Source organism: Calidris pugnax, unplaced genomic scaffold, assembly GCF_001431845.1.
Source record: "Calidris pugnax isolate Ruff unplaced genomic scaffold, ASM143184v1 scaffold425, whole genome shotgun sequence".
Lineage (NCBI taxonomy): Eukaryota > Metazoa > Chordata > Aves > Charadriiformes > Scolopacidae > Calidris > Calidris pugnax.
In genome coordinates, this window is record NW_015091137.1 from 825,165 (window position 1) to 848,077 (window position 22,913).

General features: G+C 52.3%; 3 protein-coding genes across 4 annotated transcripts; 1 reads left to right on the plus strand and 2 right to left on the minus strand.

Annotated features, from left to right (window-relative positions):
• Positions 1 to 4,759: 4,759 nt before the first annotated feature.
• LOC106897769 (granzyme G-like) lies at positions 4,760 to 8,279 on the minus strand. Its single transcript, XM_014958600.1, has 5 exons — positions 8,093 to 8,279; positions 7,839 to 7,986; positions 6,488 to 6,620; positions 6,116 to 6,340; positions 4,760 to 5,462 (listed from the first exon to the last, which is right to left on the minus strand). The coding sequence occupies exons 1-5, from the start codon at positions 8,277 to 8,279 to the stop codon at positions 5,328 to 5,330; spliced, it is 828 nt and encodes a 275-aa protein (XP_014814086.1). The 3' UTR covers positions 4,760 to 5,327.
• A 3,659-nt stretch (positions 8,280 to 11,938) lies between these two features.
• LOC106897766 (mast cell protease 1A-like) lies at positions 11,939 to 13,918 on the minus strand. Of its 2 annotated transcripts, none has more exons than XM_014958595.1 (5): positions 13,823 to 13,918; positions 13,581 to 13,725; positions 13,252 to 13,387; positions 12,713 to 12,964; positions 11,939 to 12,396 (listed from the first exon to the last, which is right to left on the minus strand). In XM_014958595.1, the coding sequence occupies exons 1-5, from the start codon at positions 13,887 to 13,889 to the stop codon at positions 12,259 to 12,261; spliced, it is 738 nt and encodes a 245-aa protein (XP_014814081.1). In that variant the 5' UTR covers positions 13,890 to 13,918; the 3' UTR covers positions 11,939 to 12,258. The 2 variants fall into 2 exon arrangements, with proteins under 2 accessions (XP_014814081.1, XP_014814082.1); XM_014958596.1 differs by lacking the exon at positions 11,939 to 12,396 and adding an exon at positions 12,448 to 12,604.
• A 5,943-nt stretch (positions 13,919 to 19,861) lies between these two features.
• S1PR4 (sphingosine-1-phosphate receptor 4) lies at positions 19,862 to 22,487 on the plus strand. The gene is made up of 2 exons (XM_014958591.1): positions 19,862 to 19,973; positions 20,877 to 22,487. The coding sequence occupies exon 2, from the start codon at positions 21,055 to 21,057 to the stop codon at positions 22,273 to 22,275; it is 1,221 nt and encodes a 406-aa protein (XP_014814077.1). The 5' UTR covers positions 19,862 to 19,973; positions 20,877 to 21,054; the 3' UTR covers positions 22,276 to 22,487.
• The last annotated feature ends 426 nt before the right edge of the window (positions 22,488 to 22,913 follow it).

Sequence of the window (22,913 nt, forward strand, 5' to 3'; positions counted from 1 at the left end):
CGTGGTGGTCACACATGCATTTCTTCACTCCTGTCTCTCCTCTCCCCCTTTGTCTGGTGGCTGAACAATTGTGCCCTGTGAGACCTGCATCCCACTGAAGCACACTCTGCCCCGTCCCTGCTCAGAAGATCAGGACTCTAAGGCATAGAAACAAAGTGTGTTTGGTAAATAAAAGGTGTAATATGCAATAACTACGTATAACATACTGTACAAATAATTCTGAACTAAAGTGTGAGTAAGGCCTGACCAGGGTTTTAAGATATAGGGATGCAATGGTGGCACCTTGACTTAAATTTTTACAGCATTTTGGAGTAGAATTGCTAAGTGAAGCTGTCCGTATTTGCTGCTGTCTCTTGTCATGTCAGCCCATTTCAGGCACATCTTGTGGGGTGTATGTTGCCAATAGGAGACAAGTTGGTGGGACCAGACCTGTTTCCAGTCTTCTTTGTTAGTGACACGGGCTGAAACATGAAACACTGCTTAAATTTATCCCTTTAGGAGTCCAGGGATGGGTGATTGTGAAAGCTTTCACAAAGGGATTTCCTGGGATGGAGGTTCTAGAATTTAATTCTCCTTTCCTGGGGTAGTTCCCCAGGAATTTCAGATTAAATCAGCTGGGAGCAGGTAGAGCTGTCTAATTTCCTCAGTGTAAGGTTCCTTGTTTTCAGGAAGCTGCAGCCAAGGATGTTCTGCTCCCTTTTATGTTACTTAATGCACAGGAGAAGCGGCAGGGTCTGGGCAGCCTGAGATGCTGTTTCGTCTTGGGCCAGGAAAATCCCTCTGGTCTGGCTGCCCATGGTACTGGCAGGTATTTGTTGTTCCTGTTTTCTAACCAAAGGTGAATCTATGTCTCTCTTCTTGGTAGCTCTGTGTTCTCACCTGCTGGAAGGCATGAAATTAGTAGCTGAAAGAAGCGTGTTTGGTTTGTTTCCTTCAGCTCCATGTGAGTCGTGTGTCGTGCCATTCTTTTCAGAGAGAGTATAAATATGCTCCATTTAAATAAAGCATAGTGATAGATTCAGACTCTTTGAGGAAGAAGGTGAAATCTTAGAAATAAAGCCCAGTGTTCCCAACTAACTGTGGGAGGGCCTTGTGTTTAGGCCTTTCGCAGCCTCCAGCCACCACGCGTGTGCCAGTTGCCCGTCCGTGCCGCAGGTGGTCACGGCGGGGGCTGTCTCGGAGCACCCTGTTGAGCGGTTGGGTCCCTCCTGTCCCGGAGCCACCCGGGAAAGCGCCAGCTGGGAGCAGCTGCCAGTGGAACCGTCCCGGCGCTTTGCTCACAGTTGCTGACCTTCCTAAGGGCTCCTCAAACACAGACGGAATAAACCATTTCAGAAGATGGTGAGTTCTGGCTGTAGGAATCGCCCAATGCTCAGGGAGAAGCCATGGGACCCTGGGGGTCGCTGCGGCGTGGAGCACCCTGCTGCCCTGGACATCCCTCCTGCCTCTCGAGGAGAGGGCGGTCGGGACTCCGTGCGGGGCCGGGTGCATTTTCTGGTGCTGGCCCAGGAACTGGTCCTGTTAGTGCTGCAGCTCACTTCACCTGGTTTTTGGGTGTAACTGCCAACACTGGAGCAGGTCCTTGGGGTTGTGTGCATATGTGGACCCAGACATTAAGGAAATCAGTTTCAATCTTTTTGATATTAGAATATCTTGTGCAGAAGAAGAGGGCAAAGAAGAAATAATTTGGGATTTTCCTTGTCCTTGGGACAGCCACTATCCTCGTAGCAGGAGAAAGCTCTTTTCTTTGAGCATTACATTTGCTCTCTTGGGAAAGCAAGGGAAGCGTCTGTCCAGCATGCATAAAATGCCATATGAAATTTATAAAGCAGGAATATAATGCCTTCCTCATCTCACTTCAGGTTTCTCTTCCAGTGTCTATCCTGACCCTTATGCAGGACTCGGCAATCCACGGCCAGCAGGTCAGAGCCAGGGACCAGCGTCGCTTGTTGAACAGCAGCAGTTGATGGAATTCACTGTTGGGAATAGTGGCTTCCTGGACCCTGGGCTCAGCGAGGGGGGGGTCTATCCAGCACTCTTGACCGCTAGTTTATGGTTTTGTTTTCCTGTGCAGCACATCTGTGCCCCTCTGAAGGCTGCAGGGTCCTGCCTCCCACTTCATTGCCTACTTTTATCCTATCTAGACATTGTGGTCTATTCACTGCGGCCAAGATGGGCGAAGATGTGGCTCATCAGGGACAACAGACGCAGCCTGGGGACTGTCCTGCCTCCAGGTGCTATTACCTGCTGTCACTCCCACTCACTGCTCCCAGAATTGCTCCTCCCTTCATCTTAGGTGTGTATCTATAGCTCCTGGCCATGGAGATAAATGGTGTTTGTATGAAGCATCCAAAGGCAGGTCTCTCCTGCTGCTCTGGTTTGTGTACTCCCTGCCAGCAGCTCAGACCTTCGATCTCTAATACTGTAAATAGCTGATAGCTTCAATGCGTCTCTTTGCAAAGTAGAGGTGATGTAGGATGAGAACATCTTTGGAATTCTTCTGGAAAGGATTAGGCAGCCTGATTAGAAAAGAGCTCTCAGCTCAATGTCAGCTTTGCAATGCTTAATTCGGAGAAGATTAAATGCTGTAAAGAACCCCAGGGGAAAGAGGTGCCTTTCTCATCTTAGCAACGAATTTACTTCCAAACTGCAACTTTATGCTGTGTTGTAAAGATTTTTTTTTTTTTAGAGGTAAGTTTGTTGGGTTTTTTTGGTTTTTTTTTTTTTGATCAATTCGGAAGTTGTTCAGAGACAGAATTGTGAAGAACATGTGCTGTCACTAGCCCAAAGAGGGCACTGTGTGCATGTAAAACCCACAGCACAGCATCAATGTGCTCTCCTTGTGCAACTCAGCATCCACATCAAAAATCACTGATAACTTTGTTCAGTTACAGTTTTTCTTAGTCACGTGAATGACTTAGGGGACTTTAAGACGTTTCGAATTACTAGGTTTAGAAAGTATTTGGAATCTTAAAATCTTTGGTCTAGTATTTTGTATCCAGCGCTGGTGATAGAGATGACTCTAACAATTCATCCTTGTGCAAAGGGGAACACAAGGAAAGGGAAACACTCCCCAGAAGTACTACCTCTGAAAAATAAAACCCATTGGCAATTTCTTTTAACACAAAAACTTTAGTCTGAGTGCTGCTTTTCAAAAATTTTGGAGATTGTGTTTCTATAAACAGGAAACTGAAGTGTACCTATAGGCTTAAAATAGTTTAAGAACAGGAGTTGCCTGGCATGAAATTGCGCTTGATGAAGACTTCAAGATCAAAAAAACCTTGCACAGGAGGGTCTTTGTCACCATGGCATTTGGGCACTATTGTAGTATATTTAGAGAACAAGTAATATGAGGAGAGACTGAGGGAACTGGGCATGTTTAGTTTGGAGAAGAGGAGGCTGAGGGGAGACCTCACTGCCCTCTACAACTCCCCAAAAGGAGGGTGTAGAGAGGTGGGGGTTGGCCTCTTCTCCCAAGGGAATAATGACAGGAGCAGAGGAAATGGTCTGAGGTTGGGGCAGGGGAGGTTTAGATTAGATATTAGGAAGAATGACTTTACTGAGAGAGTGCTCAGGCCCTGGAACAGCCTGCCCAGGGAGGTGGTGGAGTCACCATCCCTGGAGGGATTTAAGAAACCTGTAGACATGGCTCTTCAGGGCATGCTCTAGTGCCTGAGATTATTGGTTTGTGGGTGGGTGTGATGTGGTGGGGTGTTGTGTTTTTTGTTTTGTTGGTGGTGTGTTTAGGGTTTTTTTGTTTGGGGTTTTTTTTGGGTTTTTTTTAAGTTTGGACTCAATGTTCTCAGAGGTCCCTTCCAGCCATGGTGATTCTGTGAAAAAAATATGCAGGACTGAAACATCTCAGATTTTATGGGTCACCAATGAGCTACTGCCTCACCTTTCACTCTTATTTTCTAGTACAACCAGGCACAAAGATCTCTTGAATCTTTGGGTGGGATTTCTTTCCTGACGCACTGAAGTTGGGGTTGACTCTGGAGAGAGCCCAGCTCTGCCTGGGGCTGTCCTGGCTCTGGAGCGCTCTGGGGTTCCTCTTTCAGAACAAAACAAACCTCCTGAGGACACGATTGCTGCCTGAGACACTTTATCTCCTCCTGAGGTAACGCACTCCTGCAGTGGCTGGAGCAGCCGAACTGCTTGAACAGCTCGAACTGGCGAGCTGCTGCTTCCCGGGTGCCTGGCGACTGGAGCCAGCTGGAGGTGGCAGAACTTGGCACAGCCCTCGGCCACTGCTGGGGCTGGACCCAGGGCTGCGGTCCTCGGCCACCCTGTGATGAGATGGGCTAATTGTGCCCCCGTGCAACACTGGGGGCACATGCGGGCAAGCATTCCCGTAGTCCCGGGGGCCCCCTGTGCTCAGTGCCCTCCCCTGTGTAGTTCTTTCCTGCCTGCTCACACAGCAGCACGGCGGGGGGGGAAACAACTCCTGCCAGGAGACAGCTCATTAACCATCTTTTTCAGTTTTGCAGAGTGCTCTACTTGGAAGAGGCCAAGAGGCTTCCCCGCCCTGAAAACCGGGCTGGGAACCTGTTCTGGGGGTTCAGGTGGGACAGAAAACAGAGGCCACTGTTCGGGTAGAAACGTCCAGCTTGGGATTCAGCTGTTTGAGCAGTGACTTTCTTCTGAGCTGTTCGGGACTGGAGCCAGCGGCTGAGAGAAATCCAAATCACAGAGGAAAAAAGCTGTCAAATGCAGATGCAATTTATTGTTTTTATGTATTCTTACAATACTGGAGCTACAGCAAGAGGGGAGAAAGGACGCAGCAGGATTCAGAGGTAGAAGACAGCAGCAGTAGTGAAGCAGGAGCTGAAAGTGTCCCCCCTGGAGCTGGGCAACCCTCTAACCCCAAGGCTTGGGCAAAGGAGACCCAGGTGTCACAAACACAAAGGGCAGGGAGGAGACTGCTCTTTGGATCCCCCGATCCAGTTGTATTGCCTTCCCCAAAGCGCAGCAGACATTCCAACAGCTACTGTCACGTCACTCAGGGCTGTCCTGCTGCTTCCTTTCTAGAGCTGTAGCCACGAGCAGCTTGACAAAGGGGTAAATCAGAGCAGCAAAGTGTAGGAGTGTGCACTGTGTAAATGGGCACTCTCTGGCTTGCACAGGGAACAAACACCCCCAAGGTGCAACCTCTGCGCCAAGCCCCCCACTGCCATAGTTTGGCTTTGCCAGAGAGAAGTCCTTGCTATATCCATGAGGATCAGTGGAAGGTGTTTCCCAGGAAGAAAGGAAGAAAAAGCAGGTGAGCACAGGGCCCTGAAGCATGAATTTTCCAGGGAAGCAGCAGTGATCAGTGGTTAGAAGCAGGATCATGACTTCATGACACTCTTGACCCAGGGAAGGTAAGGAGCAATGTGTGTGTAGAAACCGGGCCAATTCTTTTGCCTATAGGAGAAGATGCCATAGACTTTGTTTTTGCAGATAAGCGGATTCCCAGCATCACTCTGTAAATGGAGGAGGAGAGAGATCAGTGTTGATTTACATGGGGTCCCCAGGAAAAGGATGCATTTGCAAAGAACAGGGAGGCTGCAAATACCAGGACGGAGCTTTCCCAGGAGAAGCCTGGGCTCACAATGGATGTGAGTAGCTCTGGGTCCAAAAGGGACCATTGGCAGTTTTGTCTGGGACCCAGCACAACTACAGCTGGCCAAACACTGAAGCTTAAAGTATTGCTTCATTTCTGCTCTTCTGCTGGCTGCAGAGCACTGCAAAGCACGCTCAGACCAGCTGTGAGATTTAGGGCAAACCCCTCTTCAGCCAACGGTTGCTGCCGCAGACTCCTGGGTCTCCTGCTGTGGGAAGACAAGGATCCCCTCGTCCTGTGATGCCCGCAGGCAGAAGGAACACTGCTGACCCCCCGAGGGTCTGACCCTTGGAGATCAGACCCAGGGCCCTTCTTGTTCCAGGACAGCAAGTGAGGGGGATGCTGGTGAGGAAGCACGGAGTGATGGGGGGGAGGGGGAGAGTGAGGGAACAAGAAGAAGCAATTTTAGACAGTACCTTTTTGGTAAAGTTTTTTTAGCACAGATCAGGTTTGTTCCCAGCACCAGGCTGAAACCTCTCCCTCAGCCTTCTATTCCCTAAGTCAGAGACTGACCTCTTCAGGTATCCCAGCAGATTCGCTGTAGCCACAAATCAAGTTGTCAGCAAGCCCGGGGTTGTGGCTGAGGCAGTCCCTTTGTTTGATGATGGTGACGGTGGCTTTGCGACATGTGGGAGTGGTTTTGTGGCCCCAGCCAGCTAAGGAGCACAGGGTCTCACCAGGGACTTTTGCATTTTCAAAGGGAATGGTCCTAACGTTGCTGGTGGCATTGCCTTTCAGCTGGGTAAAGGGACAGAAAATACAGAAATAAGTCCTTGGTCTGAAAATGTCCTGTGACAAAGTGTGTCCCCTCCCACTCCAGGGTTATAGCCTAGCCCTTCATTTCAGGCAGACGGGACCATGCTGGTGCTCCAGGCAGGTAGTTACCTTCAGCAAGAGGATGTCATTTCCCTCCTTAGGATTCCTGAAGCCTGGGTGGGGGTGATACTCTTGGACTTGGAATTTTTGCCAGCTTTCCTGGATTGTGTGGGTTTCAAGGATGACAGTCAGAGGTTTGTGCCTGGTAAAATCAAGCACGGTGTCTGTCATTATCTTTCTCCTGTCTTCTCTGGTAGCACTGAGGCTCATCTCCCAGGGGCATGGCCAGGAGAGACCAGCTGGGCTTTAAAGAAAATGGTGGGTGCAAGGAGCTCTGCCAGTGAATCTACACAGCCAAGAGGCAGAGGGAATTTCTGTCTGACAGACCAGAGCTCTGCAAGGGTTACTTTTCCTCTGGATCTGGAGCTGAGCAGGTTTGGTCTAATGCTACTGCTGTGTACTAAGATACATGGACTGTTGGTCTGGGCTTCATAGGCCCCTGAAGTCCATGGCACCAAGGAGGGATTTCTAAATCAGGACCCTGGTCTGTGCCAATGTACCTTTACTGGCCTCTACATCATCTGCAGAAGGGGCAGCCTTAGGAAAATGGGGAGGGACCCTGGGTATGGGTAGGAGTCCCTCTCAATCTATCAGGTGGGACTTGGGTATCCGGACTCCTGGGTTCTGCCAGTCCTCCTTTCTGCCGCTCGGATGTGGGGACTGGCCCTGAGCCTGGGCTACTGGCACCGGGTCGGAGCCATCAGCCCTGAGGAGTGCAGTAGCTGCACCCAGAGTCAGGTGCATCTAGAAAAGCCCCAGTTCCTCCAGCTGGAGGGATGGAAGAGAGCTGGGAAAGCACCTTGGTCATAAAAGATTATTGATTCTGATAACAGAAAGCCTGACACCACCAGTCCCTGCTGCGCTAACAGGTCAGTGACGGCAAGGGAAGAAGCTGGTCTGACTTCTCACTGTTGACATCTGGGAAGAAGAAAATGACTCATGGAGGGGGCAGAAACATAAAGATAAGTATCTGAATATGGGCTGGGGAGGGGTGTGGGGAAGGAGGGAGAGCTGCAGACCCCTGCTTTTCCGTCCCCTGCAGCCTTGCCCTGTCCCAGTGGTGCCGCTTGCCCTCCCTGCTGGGGAAAGGGTTTGGCTACAGCCATGAAGGAAGTGACTTGGACACTTAGACCTCCACCTGGGAGATGTTCCCCAGATCATGGCAGTGCAATGATTGCGTTACACCAGGTGCTGTTCAAGGAATCACGGAATTGTCAAGAGTTGGAAGGGACCTCTAGAGATCATCTAGTCCAACTCCACTGCTAAGCAGGATTGCCTAGAGCACATCATTCAGGACTGCATCCAGGTGGGTCTTGAAAATCCCCAGAGAAGGGGACTCCACGACATAGCAAAAACTTACCTGGAGCACTGAGCTGCTGTCATCACCCAGTTCGGGGCCACAAGGAAGCCTCCACAGAATTGTTTGTTCCTTCCTTGCAGATAGACCACACAGGGTGCGGAGGGTGCCTTGGCTTTACCTCCTCCCTCCATCCAATTTGAGCAATAATCTACAATAAGCAGGACTGAGGATGAGGGGATCGGAGGACACAGGACACACTGTCTGGGACTTGCTTCCCCAGCTCAGTCCCCTTGCCTCCGGGACACTCCACTTACCGGCATTGGCTGGGGGCCATGTCACCAGCAGGAGGGACAGCAGGAGTTTCTGCAGGTGCTTCATCCCAGTGTTCTCGACTTCGGTGGATCCCTTGGAGGTAAGGCCGCATCTGGGGTCTCTTCCTGCTCCCAGCAAGGTTTTATAGCATGAGACTAGACTCCAGGAAACCACAGAAATCAGATTCATCTGATTCATCTATCTGCAAATTGCATGCCTCAGCGATCCGAGAGGGGAATTCAGTCAGCCTTAGCCTTGGGCATCAACCCACCTTCATGTCGGACCTGATCTGGGGTTTCTGATGTCCTTCTAAAGCCTAAAATCTAAAGATTTTAACCCATTGCCTTTGGGCTGGAAGCTACAGGGAGCATATCCATCCTCATCATTTTGCCAGTGGGGATCTGCCCTTGCAGCTCATATTTGTTGTTGGACACTTGCAAACTCTCTTGATTTTTTATCATGAGCCTTGCAAGAACGAGATTTCTCCCACTCGATGTACTAGTTCCAAAGACCATGCAGTGGCAGCTGAGAACCCTCCTGCTCTTTCTTTGTAGGTGTGGTCCCGGCTAATAGAGCAAAGTTGGTGTGAGTGCATTTATAGCACCACACTAGTCATGGCTATGTGAGGGCAAGCAGTTGTTATGGCAGCTTCATGACCATGGCCCACAGCAGCCTAACTGCTGCTGTTGCCTGTGATGTCTCTATTCTGCGCCAGCTGCTGACTGTTGTGCTTTCTACAGCAAAAGAAACCATTTTAAATGTTTCTTTCCAGATGTAATTGTTCACTGGTAAATAGGGGAGTTTGCTGTATCTTACCAGACAGTGTGAGAGAAGATGGGAAGACCCTTCCTTGAGGAGGGACTTGCTTTGCCTCTGATATGTTGAAGTGGATGGAGACAAGAGATGCAGGTTTGGGATTCTGCCCCTTCACTAGCTAGAGATAGCCAATGGCACGCCTCCCTGAACCTGCTCTTGTTCCTCTGGGAAGGGTCGTGTCCAAGCATGTCCCCACCCTGCCAGGCGGCCGATCTGAGCTCCCAAAGAGGGGCCAGGTGCCTCTCTGCGGTGCACAGCGGGGTTGTGTCTTCCCTGGACCAGACCAATGGCAGCTTCACCTCCTGCTGCTCCAGCCCACAGCCAGTGGAGGGGCTGGTGGTAAATCACTGAACACACTCCCCCACCTCCGACCCCCAGGATGTCCCCTGCCCTCCCCGCACCAGTGAATGGCTCCAGCAAAAGGTGGAAGATGAGCATCTTCCACAACAGTGGTTCCTTCCGTGGCTGTGACAAAATGGGGTTGTTACATCTTTACTGTCATCACTGACTGCCGGTAAATTTTCTTTCCTATCTGCCCCCAGTGCCACAGGCCAAAAGCGGTTTTAAGCTAAAACTTGTCATTCTCGTGCAAACGCTGCAGTAGCTGGAGCTGCAAGGAAAACCCTGACGTGAGAAAGATTTGTGCTATGAAGATAAGCAGTTGCAGCCTATTCACTTGCAGATTTCCTAGCTGATAGCAGCTGTTAGTAGAAGCCCAAACTATGGACCCTTCTCAGTTTCTCCAGGGTGTCATGGGTGCTGAAGGCAAAGGCAACGTCATTTCCCTTCATTCCAGGCAATAACAGTAACGTTCAGGGCTAGACCGCAGGCCATCTCCTCCCTCTGACAGAGGTGGCTAGTGGGAGCCTAGGAAAGACTATGAGAACAGGGCAAGCATCCTGTTCCCTTGAATTGCACACGGGTTCTGTACGTTAAAAATTCACCTCTGGGTTTCCCCGCATCAAACCAGTCTGGTCTCTCCTTGAACTTGCACAGACATCCGTCATCCTGCACCAGGGAGTTCTACAGCTTGTTTACTTACAAATGCACTGTCTCTGCCCCTTGTTATCTCCTCCAGGAACGTTTCTAGCACTCTCCTATTTGTATATGAGAGACGTCATGAAAAACTGGCTGCAATGAAGGAGGCTAGAGCTCAGAGTTTGGGCAGGCTGCTTTACCCCCAGGGCAGGCTGTGGAAGGAGGGGTTGGCGCAAGGTATTCCGAGTCTAGTGCAGGGACTGTCTGAAAACGGCACTGGAGCATCCTCTGTGGGGAGGAGAAGCTCACCGCTGAGCACCGCTCGGCTGAGGGGAGGGTTGTAAGCTCTTTTAGTTTAGTGCTACTGCTAGAACAGTCTCTACTCATGCTGTGCTGCCAAGGCTGGGCTTGCCTTCTGTGGCGGTGTGCTCTCCCTGTTTTTGCCCCCCCCCCAGCTCCTGCTCAGGCCTTGGCCACCGTGGCCATCACAACAGCAGTTGTGATAACTTGCACCTGGACTTTGAGGAATGGCTGGCAACACAGCCAAAACACTGTTTGGAGTGGGGACCTAGAAATTTTGTTCCCATGATAATATGACTGTAGGTCAATTATCTTGCGGTACAAATAGCGGACAGCCCAAGAGCCCTTTGAGCTCTCCTGTATGGCAGCAGCTGCATGCCAGGATCTCCCCTTTGGTGAGGACGCTCACTTCAGGTTCTACTCCTCGAGGCTGAGAGACTCCTTAATGCGACAGATTCTCTGTAAGTGACTAATAGCATGCTAAACTTTGAAATCTTATCAAAGTAATATAAAGGATTGATTGCATATATATAATCCTTTAGACATAAACCGTTGACCAAGTCTGGGACTAGGATTGGATCCAGTGGCACCTAGACTCTTCTCTGAGAAGGCGTTTAGAAAGCAAGGGGGTCCTTTCTGAATCTCGTGACTCAACAGGAGAGTCTCCCTGACAGCTTGTTTGACCCTGTCCTCTATGCAGTAAATAATAGAGTGTACCCTGACATTGAATCTCATAAAACACTATTGCATTTACTACTGGTTTTATCGCACTTACTACTGATTTTGTTATATCACTGTTTCACCTTGATAAAGATTTCACTACTTCACTCTAACTAGTGAAGTCAATCACTCCATCCGCGACACCTTCCCAAGAGGGACAGAAACATGCCAACAAGCTCCAAGACAGATGGCTCCCGGCTCCTGGACTCGCCCTTGCCTCCTCCAGGGACAGTCGATCTCTCCTGCTGTAGTTGGCATGGGGTAAGGTGCTTTTGTGAGCCCAGGTCCTTTATCAACCCTTCCAGTACAATCATTTCAGAGACTGTATCCATGTCTATGCCCTGGACAACACGTTGCTGTTCAGGGGATGGAGGACCATGGCTGCTGGAGAATGGCAGAAGCAAAGATCAAAAGCACTGCTGTGCAACGAGCTGGGACTTTGAGTATGTCTCCTCTCTGGGATCCTAAAGCCCCATCCCTGTGATCTCAGCTGCCACCTGCCCTATGCCCAAGGAGGGGGGACAGAAACAGCACAGTCCACAAAAAGTTCAGCTCCCTTCACCTGCCTCTTACAGCTAAGACAGCTGAAAAGATTGGCTTGGTTTCCCCTGTGACTCAGCCTGCTGTCTTTGCTGCCCTATGTCCTGGGGTGCAACATCACCCAGGCACATGGTCCCTGCAGAGGGGACAGTCATCCCTCTGCAGGGAATGGCAGCCGCTGGCATGCTATGTCCTGCCTGTCAGCTGCTCCCAGGCAGGTGGTGATGTTGCTGAGGTTGGTGAAGGCTGTATGAGCATGTCACTTTTACCAGCCTGCTTCTACCTAGGCAGTTTCTCTTCCTGCAACACACTCATCCCCATCACCCCTAGAGAGGCAACTATCTGGCAGCTGCTCGGAGGGTGCGGAGCTGCGGCTGCCTCTGTCCCAAGGGGCTTGACCTCCTGCTGCCACCAGCCAGACCCCCTTCCCTCTGGGGCAAGGTACGAGACAGTGCATACACAGGGAAGTGCAGATCTGAGTTTACTGTGGGTATTTTAAGTGCAGCAAGGTTCAAGCAGGGACAGCGTTAGCTCAGAAGGAAATGGAGTCTTGTCGCACAGCTTTTCTCTGGTGCCACCCAGGATGGTCCCTTCTTCCGCCAGGCAGTTTAACATGGCCCTGAACTGGCTGCCTGAGATGGGCATCGAATGGGATAGCCAGCAGCCTCAGCACAGAAAGAAGGGGACCCCTGAGGCACCAAGGATGTCACTCGGGTTCCTGAGGAGGGGAGGGAGTCAAGCCTTCAGCAGGGGCAGGGAGGAAAGCAGCACAGTCTCCAGGGCCACATCAACGCTGGAGCAAGTGCTGCTGCTGCTACTTCTTCTTCATGATTTTTTTGATCCAGGGCAAGTAGTTGGAGATGCGGGTGTAGACGCCGGGTGGGGTGTCATGCCCAAAGGACACGATGCCTTGTGCCACCTTATTACATACCAGGGGCCCACCAGAATCTCCCTGAGAATAGATGAGAAACTGGTTTTAGAGGTTTCTTCCCTGTGGGAGCAGGTTTCACCTCGGTCCCTCCCTGCCCAGGCACTGCCAGCAGGGCTGTGTCTCTGCTCCTGCCCCACATGCGCACTGGCCTGGAGGAGCTGCCTGGAGCTCCTAGGGCTGTGCGTGGACCATGCTGTCAAGGCATCCACGGAGCTAGTCCACATGAGAGCTACAAATCAAATGCTTGTCACCTCTCCTGGAAATCAGCTAGGTCTGTGCCAGCAGCAGCCCCTGCTCCTGGAGAGCCAGCCAGCCCCCAGCCCATCACAGCCTCTACCTGGCTGGAATCCCTGAGGTCATGGAAGCTGCCGGCACAGACCATGCCAGTGTTGAGATGTGGATAGAAGTGGATGCATTTCCTGCGGTTGTAGATGGAGACTTTGGTTTCAAAGAGCTTGTTGGTTGCCTGGTCGTTATCGATCATGCCCCAGCCGGCTATGCTGCACTTGGTGCCCGTGGGGAGGTCACTGCTGGTCTTGGGCAGTGGAATGGTCGTCACATAGTCATTGAGAGTGGCCTTCGCTGTCAGCTGCGAGAAAACAAGGTTTTTGGAGAAGGCTATGAGCAGAACAGCTGAAGGACACTTTGTGCGCAGAGGTAGGGGAGTTCTAGTGGGATATACAGCACTGCAGGCTCTGGTGAGTAGCTGAAATAGGGGGCCCTGCCCACCCTTCCTTCACAGCTCTCTCCCATTCCTGCCTGCCTCCAGCACTCATGGGCAACAGCAGCTGATGGTTTGTGGATGGAGCTGACAGCAAGACCCTGCCAGACACACAGCCCCACTCTACCCTCCAACCCGCTGCGGGACTGCCTTGCCTTGAGCAGCATGATGTCATTAGACACAGTGTTCGGGTCATATTCAGGGTGCTGGTGGTATCTGACAACTCCCCGGATCTGCTGGGTCGTTTCTGGCACAAGGATGTTGTGAGCCCCCAGGATGACTGTTGCATTCCTAGCCGTGGCAGCAGAGGGGAGAGGGGGGAAAGCAAGTTGGGTCTCACCCGCATCCCTCCCCTTTCACAGGCAGGTGGAGAGAGATGCTCAGCACAGGAGGAAGGGGAACCTACTCCAAAATTACTCCAGTGGTGGACCTCACAGGTGAGGGGAGGAAGAGAGGGGATAAAGCTCCTGTATGAAGTACTCACCCCATGCAGTGTGCGGCTGTCATCACCCAGTCAGGGGCTACCAGGAAGCCTCCACAGGAAAATGTCCCTACCTTCAGGTATGCCATGTAAGGGTGGGAGTGGGGCTGAGCCTCATGGCCCCCCACAATCTGATCCCGTAGAGCACCTGCAAGACACCCCACCGCAGGATGAGCCGGTGGCTGCTGAGGTTGGGGCCCAGACTAGCAGCATCACTTCCAGCAGCTTGTGGCACCCCAGCTTACTGGCAGTGGCCCATGGGCAGGACAGCAGGAGCAGCAGGGCCAGCAGCAGTGGCTGGGGCTGGCACATCACTTCCCACAGCTGGATACTCCTTCCAAGGTGTGTGGAAGTCTGAATCTTCCAGTGCCCAAGGGCTGGTTTTATACCCGGGGACCAGCTGTACCCGGCAGCCAGGAAGCCATGTGTGATGGCCTGATTGTGCTAATCAGAGCAGTGCAGCATCCCTGCAGGTCTATCTGCATCTCTGCTGCCCCAGCTGGCTTACATGCCCAACATGCCCTGAGGCTGTGATTGATGAGTGATAGAGCAGGACAGAAAGGCCAGGGCAGAGAAAGCATGGTACAACACAGTCCCCAAGCCTCAGGGATGCTGGCTGGGAGAGGTGTCCCAGGGTGGTTTGAGGTGTGAATTAGCATTTCTCCCACAGTTTGGCTGCAGGACAAATCACATCCACCTGCTTCAAAGCATGGTGGTTTTGGCTGCTGGCAATCAGGCTGTTTCGCACTGTACCTTCAGTAGCTCATGCCGCTTGCTCCTGGGGGTGGTCAGGTCACATCATGTTTTGTTGACAAGTACAATGGCTGCAGATGCTCTTTCCCATCTATGGTTTTGTCTCTGCAGCTGGACTATCACCTCTGTTCAAATGGGACCATCTACCCTGCTCCGGATTCTCTGCTCTCTCCCTTCCCTGACCTGAAATTGCCTGCAAACCAGGCTGCAATTATTGTCTTCACCTTGCCCATAGCAAAGTATGATTTGGTTAAATGCTAAACTGAGCACCAGTCCTGCTGCTCTTGTCCCTTCCTGGCGTTGTGGACAAAGGCAACAGAACAATTATTACTTTGAAGCTTCATTGCCTCCCCTGCCCTGTTCCCGAATCCTTGATCCTGCTATGGGAGACTTTTCTGCCCAAAGGCCCTGTCTGTGTGCCTGTTTGTTGGGACACTTTCTGCCAACACTCCTCAGGGGTCTGCACGCCACTTGAAGAAAATGGCTCTTGTTTTAATCCTAAATCACAATCTCTGGAGCAGTCTCTGGTTACCAGTCCTAATATAGGTCTGTGAGAAGTGGTTTAAACTCAGTTGTGCCTGCCCAAGACACGGTTCCAGCTTCCTGCTGCATGTGATTTCAGGTTAAAAAGCACATACAGTGCCAAGGCTCCCAGCAAAGGAGAGTGGATCAGGAGGAAGATCTGTCCTAAAAACCCTTTTGTCATGCAGTAAGGCTGCTGCTTCCTGGCAGATGTGCCGTGTGCGGGCAGTCCCTGGCGTAGCATGAAGGTGCTGTCACTGCCTCTACCCGGGGCTGGGTCTGCCATCTCCGGTAAGGTGCCCACTGGCGGAGGCACAGCACTCATCTGCTTGGGCCAGTCTTCATTGTTCCCAGCCAGGGCTCAAAGCTGGGGTACTCTGGGCAAGCTGACAGCAGGGTACCCATGCTGGGGGCATACGAGCAAGACGACAGGGCAAATGTCCCAGGAGGGCACCAGGGTGTCAGTGGGGCTGATCTTCCAGTTAGTCTGCATTGCTGGGAGGAGGGCATTCGAGGGAGGGCTGTGGTATGAGAATGGAAAACCCCAGAAACAGTTCCTGGAAATAAAGTCAGAATATTTGTGCTGGTATAAACAAACCAGCAGATAAATATATCCCTCTCTTACTACCCAGAGACATCAGAAGAGCCACTGGGCTCATGGTAGGGCTGTACTAACTCAGGCAAGGCACTCCGGGAGCATGGGCTGTCCTGCATCAGGGGTTTTGTTTGACTAAAACTTTACTCCCAGTTACAGGGCTCTCACTGCACTCGGATCCCTTGTTTCTCTCTGTCAGCAGCAGCTCTCTCCATAAGTCTGTATCCTGCAATAGCCTTGGGCAAAGATCTTGATTTCTCCCTGGTCCCAGTGGTGCTGAGCCCAAAGCCCTGAGCACAGGTGTTCAGGGCCACGCATTGCTCTGTAACAGCTGGGTCAGCAGGACCAGGCCCAGGCTCTGCTGCTCACGGCAGAAACCAGGCAGTGGTTCTCTGCTCCAAAACTGCTCTGTATCCTTGTGTATAACAGGCAGGGAGGGAAAGTAGCAGGTGGAGGAAGTGATGCAAAGGATGGTGAGCAGCAGAGCTTGAGTTGAGTTTATGCTCTTCAGACACCAGCCCTTGCTGCTGGTAAACACGTTGCCCCTGCCCCAGTCAGGCAGCACGAACCGCAGGATGGTGTGTTGCTTGTCCTTCCTCTGCAGGCTTCAAACCAGCCCTGTTTCCTCTGCCTGGCACTGGCACCACACCCCTGCCGCCCGCCGGCACCGCCATCACCCTCCTGTTTACACTGAGCCCTCCCGGCCCATTTCCTGGGTGAGGGCTGGTTCCACCCTGCCATCGCCACATCAACATGGGAAGAAACAGCTCTCAGCTGTGAGCCCGTGGGGGCGGGTCTGGCATTGAGCTGGGCCCTGCCCCAGAGGGTGCAAAGCAGTGTTGATGAGCTCACATGAGGGGTTCTATGGGTCCTGCACGGGGGACACCAGGCCCGAGGCTCCAGCTAGGTCTCTGGAGTAGCCTCATGGTCTTGGTCACACCATGCTGACCGTGGCTGGCCAAGTCAGGCTGAATGGAGATAGAGGAGCACCATGTAGCTCCCTCCCTCCGGGGGAAGAAGTCTGCTCGCTGGAGATGTGTCTACAGGGCAGGAAATGCGAGGGGAAAGCAGAGCTCGTCCCAGGCACAGTAGAAGAGCTGGTACTGGGCTTGGTGTTTGGAGAACAGGCACTGGGCTGGTCCAGCTTCTCCAGCTTCCTGGGCCAAAATCCAGACCTAGGGAGGGTAGGAGTTGCTTCTCTGGCAATTGTCAGGGGCCGTCAGGAGCAGCATGAAATTCCACACTGTAAAGAAGCAGTGAGACTCAGGAATTTGTATTTGCCGCATGTTCCCTCTGGAGGGATGCTCAGGGATGACCTCCTCCGAAGCGCCTGTCCTACAGGCACTGAGGGGTGTCACTGCAGGCCAGCCAAAAGGTCAAAATCTTAAACTTGTCGCAAAGGGGGGAAAGGTGTGACACCATGGCAGACGGGGTCTGGCTGGCCACCAATGATGTGTTTTATTGGGATGATTTCCAAGTAATTTTATTTTTTTAGTGGGGTGCGGAGCGGGATTTTATAAAACTGTTTGCTTTCTGTTTAATGTTGTTGCATTGAGAAAATGTAAGTTTCTAAAGAAAAGGCACTTAAGGAAAAAAATCAACAAAACTTTGCCATTTAAGGTCATTACTGTGGTCTAAAGGAGATGATCATGAGACTTTCTCCTTCGCGTTCTTGTTTTCCTTCAAATCCAGAGATGCACTGCAGAGACTCACCATCACCACTGCCCAACTTCAGCAAACTGACACCCAAGCACAACAATGGTGCCTGGGACAATCTTTGGGCACTGTCAAGGGCCATGTCTCCAGCGTTTGGTGTCAGCCCAAGTCAGTGGGGCCCCGCTGGTTCTTCCCAGGTCCTCTGGGGCCAGAAGCATCCTACCACACTGAGGACTGGGATGTGCCACTGGAAAGATGACCTCCTACTGCTGCACAGTAGAACAGACCAAAGGTAGGAAATGCAACCAACCAAGTGCCAGGAGTAATCAGTCATTTTTAAACCAGCACAACTCCACCCTTCCTGGAGCAGAAAAACACCTGTGGGCAAATGGATGCCTTGGCTGATGCTGAGCTGTGCTGGGGCCACACAAGCGGGGACAGGATGGGTGGGGAGGAAGCCCTCTGGGACAGAGATGGGGCTGCCAACTGTTCATGACCTAGCCTGGGGGTTGCCTGGATAGCCCACCAGGCAGAGCTCTCCACAGAGCTTCACAGAGGGATTTTTATTTTTAATCAGAGTGTCTGAAAAGAAAAGTTTTAATCAGGACTGTGCAGCAGCACAGCAGGAAAACCTCAACAGAAATCATCGATATGTTATCTTGCATTTGTACCTTGCTGTCTTTCCCCTGCAGCTGCTCACGGCCCCCCACAATCTGGAGCTAGATGCTCTCGCAGGAGCAGGCGGTCTCAGGGGAGGAGTGACTGGGCATGACACTGGCCACTGGCCACAAACCCTTGGAGCCGGGCTCCTGCCCTGCTCCTCTCTGGGCATCCTTGTCTGCAGTCTTTCCTCTGGGGCCAAGGTGCTTCTGCCTTCCCATTGCTCTTGGTAGGAGCAAGTGGAGGGTTCCAGGGCTTCTGCTGTGAAGGCGCCTCATCTCGGCATCAGTGAACACCCGCTAAGGCCACAGCTCTGGCAGAGGGCTCAGGGGGCTGCAGCTGCACCCATAAGGGCCCCTGGTCCTTCTAAGCCCAGCACTCAGCAGCTATCAGGCAGTTTCAAGTAGATTGTGGTCTTGATCTGAAGGAAAGAGATGAGAAACGTTGCAGGATGGGGGTGTGGGGGGGTGTGTCTCCCCCCCCTTCATTTCAAAGAAAGAACATCTGAACTGAAACGGCAGCAAAGGAGAAGTACCAAGATAAAGCTCATCCTGCGTCTGTGCAGATAGCAATGGGGAGCCACTGCAGAACAACAGGAACTCTCCCTTGTGTGGGTGCCCAGCCATGAGGGAGCCTCATTTGCCCCCAGCCGTGGAACTGGGGAGCCCCTGCCTCGGGTCTGTTGGCAGCAGCTCTGAGGGGGACACAGGGACAGATTTGTGCCCCATGCCGCTGAGCTGATTGCATGGAGAGGAGGAGACCCCAGGCTGTGGGACTGTGCCCTGACTTGCTGTGAGTGGGAGCAGGGTTTGGGGTGTGTGGTGCCTCGCCGTGAGGCAGAACGCTTTGCAGGCTGCTAGGGACAGGAATGAGCACAAGGCCTGGGACATGGCTTATGGAGCTTCCCAGAGCCCATCTGCCTCACGACTGCTGTGAAACTGCAGTGTCCCTTGCAGGAACCCTGTCCCCTCCACTATGGAAAGGCCAAACAAGCCAGGTGCTGGGACACACCAAGAAACAAGTTTTTGCCTCATTGGAACAGCTCTTGACAAAAGATGCCTTTCAGACAGCACCTGATGTTCTTGTGGAAGGAGCATTAGGAAGAGTCTTTTAGTGGTCCAGAGGAGCTGGCACCCCCTGGGTGAGCTGTCCCAGCTGCTTATCTGCCTCAAGCCCTCCTGCTGTCAAAAGCATTTGCCTCCCACCTGACCCACACCCGCCACAAATCTCCCTGACAAAGAACTTATTCCTGTCAGGTATCTCTCATGTGCTTCCAGCTATTTGAGCAGCTACTTAGGGCCCCTGACAAGGCAAGTTTCTTCATCCTCTGATCTTTTAGGGACATCCCACCAGTTCTGTCCTGAGCAGACACATTAGCTGGAGGCTCAGCCTGAAGCAAGAATAAGGCAGGGTGATGTGCAAGAATCACACTGACCCTTTTAATTCCAGTGCTGTGCCAGGAGCACCTGCCCAGCCCATTTGGGAGTGTGCTCTTTGCGCCAAACATGCAACCTCGCACTCCAGTTCTCTGGACTGAGCTGCACTCATGGCCCGGGCTACCTGCTGATTTCCGCTCCTTCAGTCTTGAGGTCATCTGCTGACTTTACCAGCATGAGTTTCTTTTCTACACTGCTGATAGAAAAGCCCAAAACACCAGTTGAAAGGGTGAATGTGCAGGATGGATCCCTCAGCTTTTAATGAGAACCACTCTTGCTTGCACATGTCTTCCTGCACCAGGAACCTCCTTTGCATTTTCCACTTGTCTGTACTGTGATCCGGGCAAGGATCTTGCTACTAATCAAGAGTGGATGGACTCCCAGGACAACTCCCTGCTTGCCATGCTGATGGAAGAAATCACCTCTCTGCTTTCAGCCTGAGGACCTCTCCATGGCCTTGTGCCAGCCTGGAGTAATCACACAGGTGAAAGCAGGGCACAGCTGCTGCTGTGATGCTGAGTTAAAAGGTGCTCGCCCTCTCTTTTCTCTATGCCTGTTTGCTGTTTTGGGTGGGGTCCATCCTGCACAGAAATGTGGTTGATGTTGTAACTTCCCTTTTTCCACTTTGCTTTGGTAGGTAGAAGTCTCACTTATTTTGCACAAGGAGCCCTCCCCGCTACCTGCTCTCTGCTGGGCCTCAGACAAGCAGCCGGAGAGCACTGCTGGCTGCTGAACGTCCCTCCAGCAGCGAGAGCCTCTGTCCAGTCATGGCAGGTGAGTCATAAGGCAAATTCAACTGCTGCGGTTGGGAATAGCGTGCTTCAAGACTTTCTCTCCAGTCATGTTTTGCAGACACAGGGAATAGGTCAATGATAGACATTAATATTACAATCATGTCAGGACTCCTGGGTTCTGCTCCCAGTGCAGCCCCTTGCGCGTTCCACAGTTCCAGGCAAGAGGCAGCTGCTTTGTGCTTCATTTCCCTGTTCATGACTTAGACAATGGGAAGATCCTGACCATCTCTAGGGGGTGCTTGGAGAGCTGAAGGTGGAGGGTGCAGTGCCAGGGCACATGCAGAGCTTTGACAAGCTGGTTTTCTTTGAGCTGAGTGGAACTGGGCCCTCACCCCAGACACACAAGTGCCTGGACCTGCTGCATTGACAGGGCAGGACTTGTATGGATGTGTCCTGAGAGACTGATAGGAGCTGGGCCCACAGGGGATTCCAGAGGGGTGAGAGCATGGGGCTTCTTCCTGGAGAAGGATGTATCTGGGCATGGGTGGTGCACAGGGCAGTTGATGAAGAGGCAGTTGCTCTGCCAGACTCAGGGGTGAATTTAATGCCACAAAAGGCAAAGCACTTAGTGCCTCAGGCTGTCCAGGTTCTCTCACTATCACTTGGCTTTGTTCAGCCCAACAGACCCTACCATCAGGGTGGGAGATGTTACCCCATTTGACCCTGACTTAAAGAGGGGCTTGACATTATTTCATTCATGTCCCACCTTCGCAACCACCGCAAAGCTGAGAATAGCCAGACCTTTACTGAGAAATTATGAGAGTTGTTAGAAACGATGTCAATACTCTAGTTCACAACAGGAAACTTTATTAAACAACAGGAAGCCCATACTCATACATGGACTTACAAAACATCTTACCCTCCTCTCTCCTTGCTCTTCCAGTGCCACAGGGCTGGCAGACAGGGCTCTAACTCCTGTCTCCATGCTGGGTATAGCCAGTCCTGTGTGGCTGTCTCACAGCTGACTCCAGTCCTCAAACAGCGGGTCTGCTCTGCTCCAAACCACACCTCACACCATTGCTCCAACGTGCATCCCTTGGCTGTTGACCTAGGATCAGAAGATGGATGGCCCAGAGCTGAGCTGGCTGGTAAATCACTCCTTTCCACTGGACTCTGCTCATTATCCTGAGCTCAGACTTGACCTACTCGACAGAAAAGTTTCCTGCCTGCAGCTGGCTGCCATGAGGAATGTGAACATCATCCTGGAGCACTACAACTTCACAGGCAAGCTGACCAACCGGCAGTCTCGGGATGAGGGCATGGGTCCCCTCCGCACAACCTTTGTCATCATCAGCTGTATCATCATTCTGGAGAACCTGCTTGTGCTGCTGGCCATCCTGCGGTGTCTGCGAGCCCGCCGCTGGGTCTTCTCCTGCATTGCCAGCATCACTGTGAGTGACCTGCTTGCAGGAATTGCCTACCTTTCTAATCTCTGCCTCTCGGGCAAGAAGACTTTCCAGCTTTCACCACAGCTCTGGTTCCTGCGGGAAGGCATCCTCTTCATTGCACTGGCTGCCTCCACATTCAGCTTGCTTGTGACTGCCATTGAGCGATACAGTGCCATGGTAAGGCCAATTGCTGAGAATGAAGCCAGCAAGACCCTGCGCTTACGCAGCCTGATCGTTTCCAGCTGGCTGCTGGCCTTCATCATCGGACTGCTTCCACTGCTAGGCTGGAACTGTTTGTGTGACTTCAATGCCTGCTCTGTCCTCCTGCCTCTCTACTCCAAGAACTATATCCTTTTCTCTGTAGTCATGTTCAGCATCATCCTCCTGGGGATCATCGGCCTCTACATCTCCATCTTCCAGCTGGTCCGAGCCAGTTCTAAGCAAATCAGTTCTCGGCACAGCCGCAAACGGTCTCTGCGCTTGCTCAAGACTGTGCTGATCATCCTGGGCGCCTTCATCATCTGCTGGAGCCCACTCTTTGTCCTGTTACTCTTTGATGTCTTCTGTGAGACTCAGACCTGCACACACCTCCACAGCCTAGACTGGACCTTGGTTCTGGCCATGCTGAACTCTGGCATTAATCCTGTCATTTATTCCCTGCGGAGTGTGGAGGTGCGTCGTGCCATGGGAAGCCTGGCGTGCTGCTGCTGTGTCAGACTTGGGCTTTGCAAGCCTGGGAACTGCTTGGTCGTCACAGACATCAACTCTGGCTCATCCACAGAGAGCTCCCTCCGCTACCGGGAGAGCTTCCGCAACTCTGTAACACAGAACACCCGGCCCAGAGCTCCTCTCTCCAGCAACTCCAGCATGATGAGCAATCTCCCCAGCCTCTGAAAGGCCCTGGGGAGAGCAAGAAATGCCAGACAGCCCACTAGGACCCCATGCTGCTGGTCCTGGCCTGGCAGAACTGAAGCCTATATGCAGCTCAAGCTGACCAGGTGCAGCCCCCACCCCAGTTGTTAACTGGCCAGGCTTTTCAGTCATAGAATCATAGAATGGTTCGGGTTGGAAGGGACCTTAAAGATCATCCAGTTCCAACCCCCCTGCCCTGGGCAGGGACACCTCCCACCAGAGCAGGCTGCTCAAAGCCCCATCCAGCCTGGCCTTGAACCCCTCCAGGGATGTGGCATCCACAGCTTCTCTGGGAAACCTGAGCCAGTGTCTCACCACCCTCACAGGAAAGAATTTCTTTCTAATATCTAGTGTAAATCTCCCCTCCTTCAGTCTAAAACCGTTACTCCTTGTCCTATTGCTCCACTCCCTGATTAATAGCCCCTCCCCAGCTCTCCTGTAGGCCCCCTTTAGGTACTGGAAGGCCGCTATAAGGTCTCCCCAGAGCCTTCTTTTCTCCAGGCTGAACACCCCCAATGCTCAGCCTGCCTTCACAGGAGCTGGGCTCCAGCCCTCTGATCACCTTCATGGCCCATTGCTGGACCAGTTCCAACAGGTCCATGTCCTTCCTGTGCTGAGGA

Coding starts and splice junctions, on each gene's coding strand:
- LOC106897769 (XM_014958600.1), bottom strand. CDS start 8,279: ATGAATCTGATTTCTGTGGTTTCCTGGAGTCTAGTCTCATGCTATAAA. Junction 6,621..7,838: donor ACAGCAGCTCAGTGCTCCAG/GTAAGTTTTTGC, acceptor TGATTTTACCAG/GCACAAACCTCTGACTGTCA. Junction 6,341..6,487: donor ATGACATCCTCTTGCTGAAG/GTAACTACCTGC, acceptor CCCTTTACCCAG/CTGAAAGGCAATGCCACCAG.
- LOC106897766 (XM_014958595.1), bottom strand. CDS start 13,889: ATGTGCCAGCCCCAGCCACTGCTGCTGGCCCTGCTGCTCCTGCTGTCC. Junction 13,726..13,822: donor CTGCCCATGGGCCACTGCCA/GTAAGCTGGGGT, acceptor GGTGTCTTGCAG/GTGCTCTACGGGATCAGATT. Junction 13,388..13,580: donor ACAGCCGCACACTGCATGGG/GTGAGTACTTCA, acceptor TGCCACGGCTAG/GAATGCAACAGTCATCCTGG.
- S1PR4 (XM_014958591.1), top strand. CDS start 21,055: ATGGATGGCCCAGAGCTGAGCTGGCTGGTAAATCACTCCTTTCCACTG.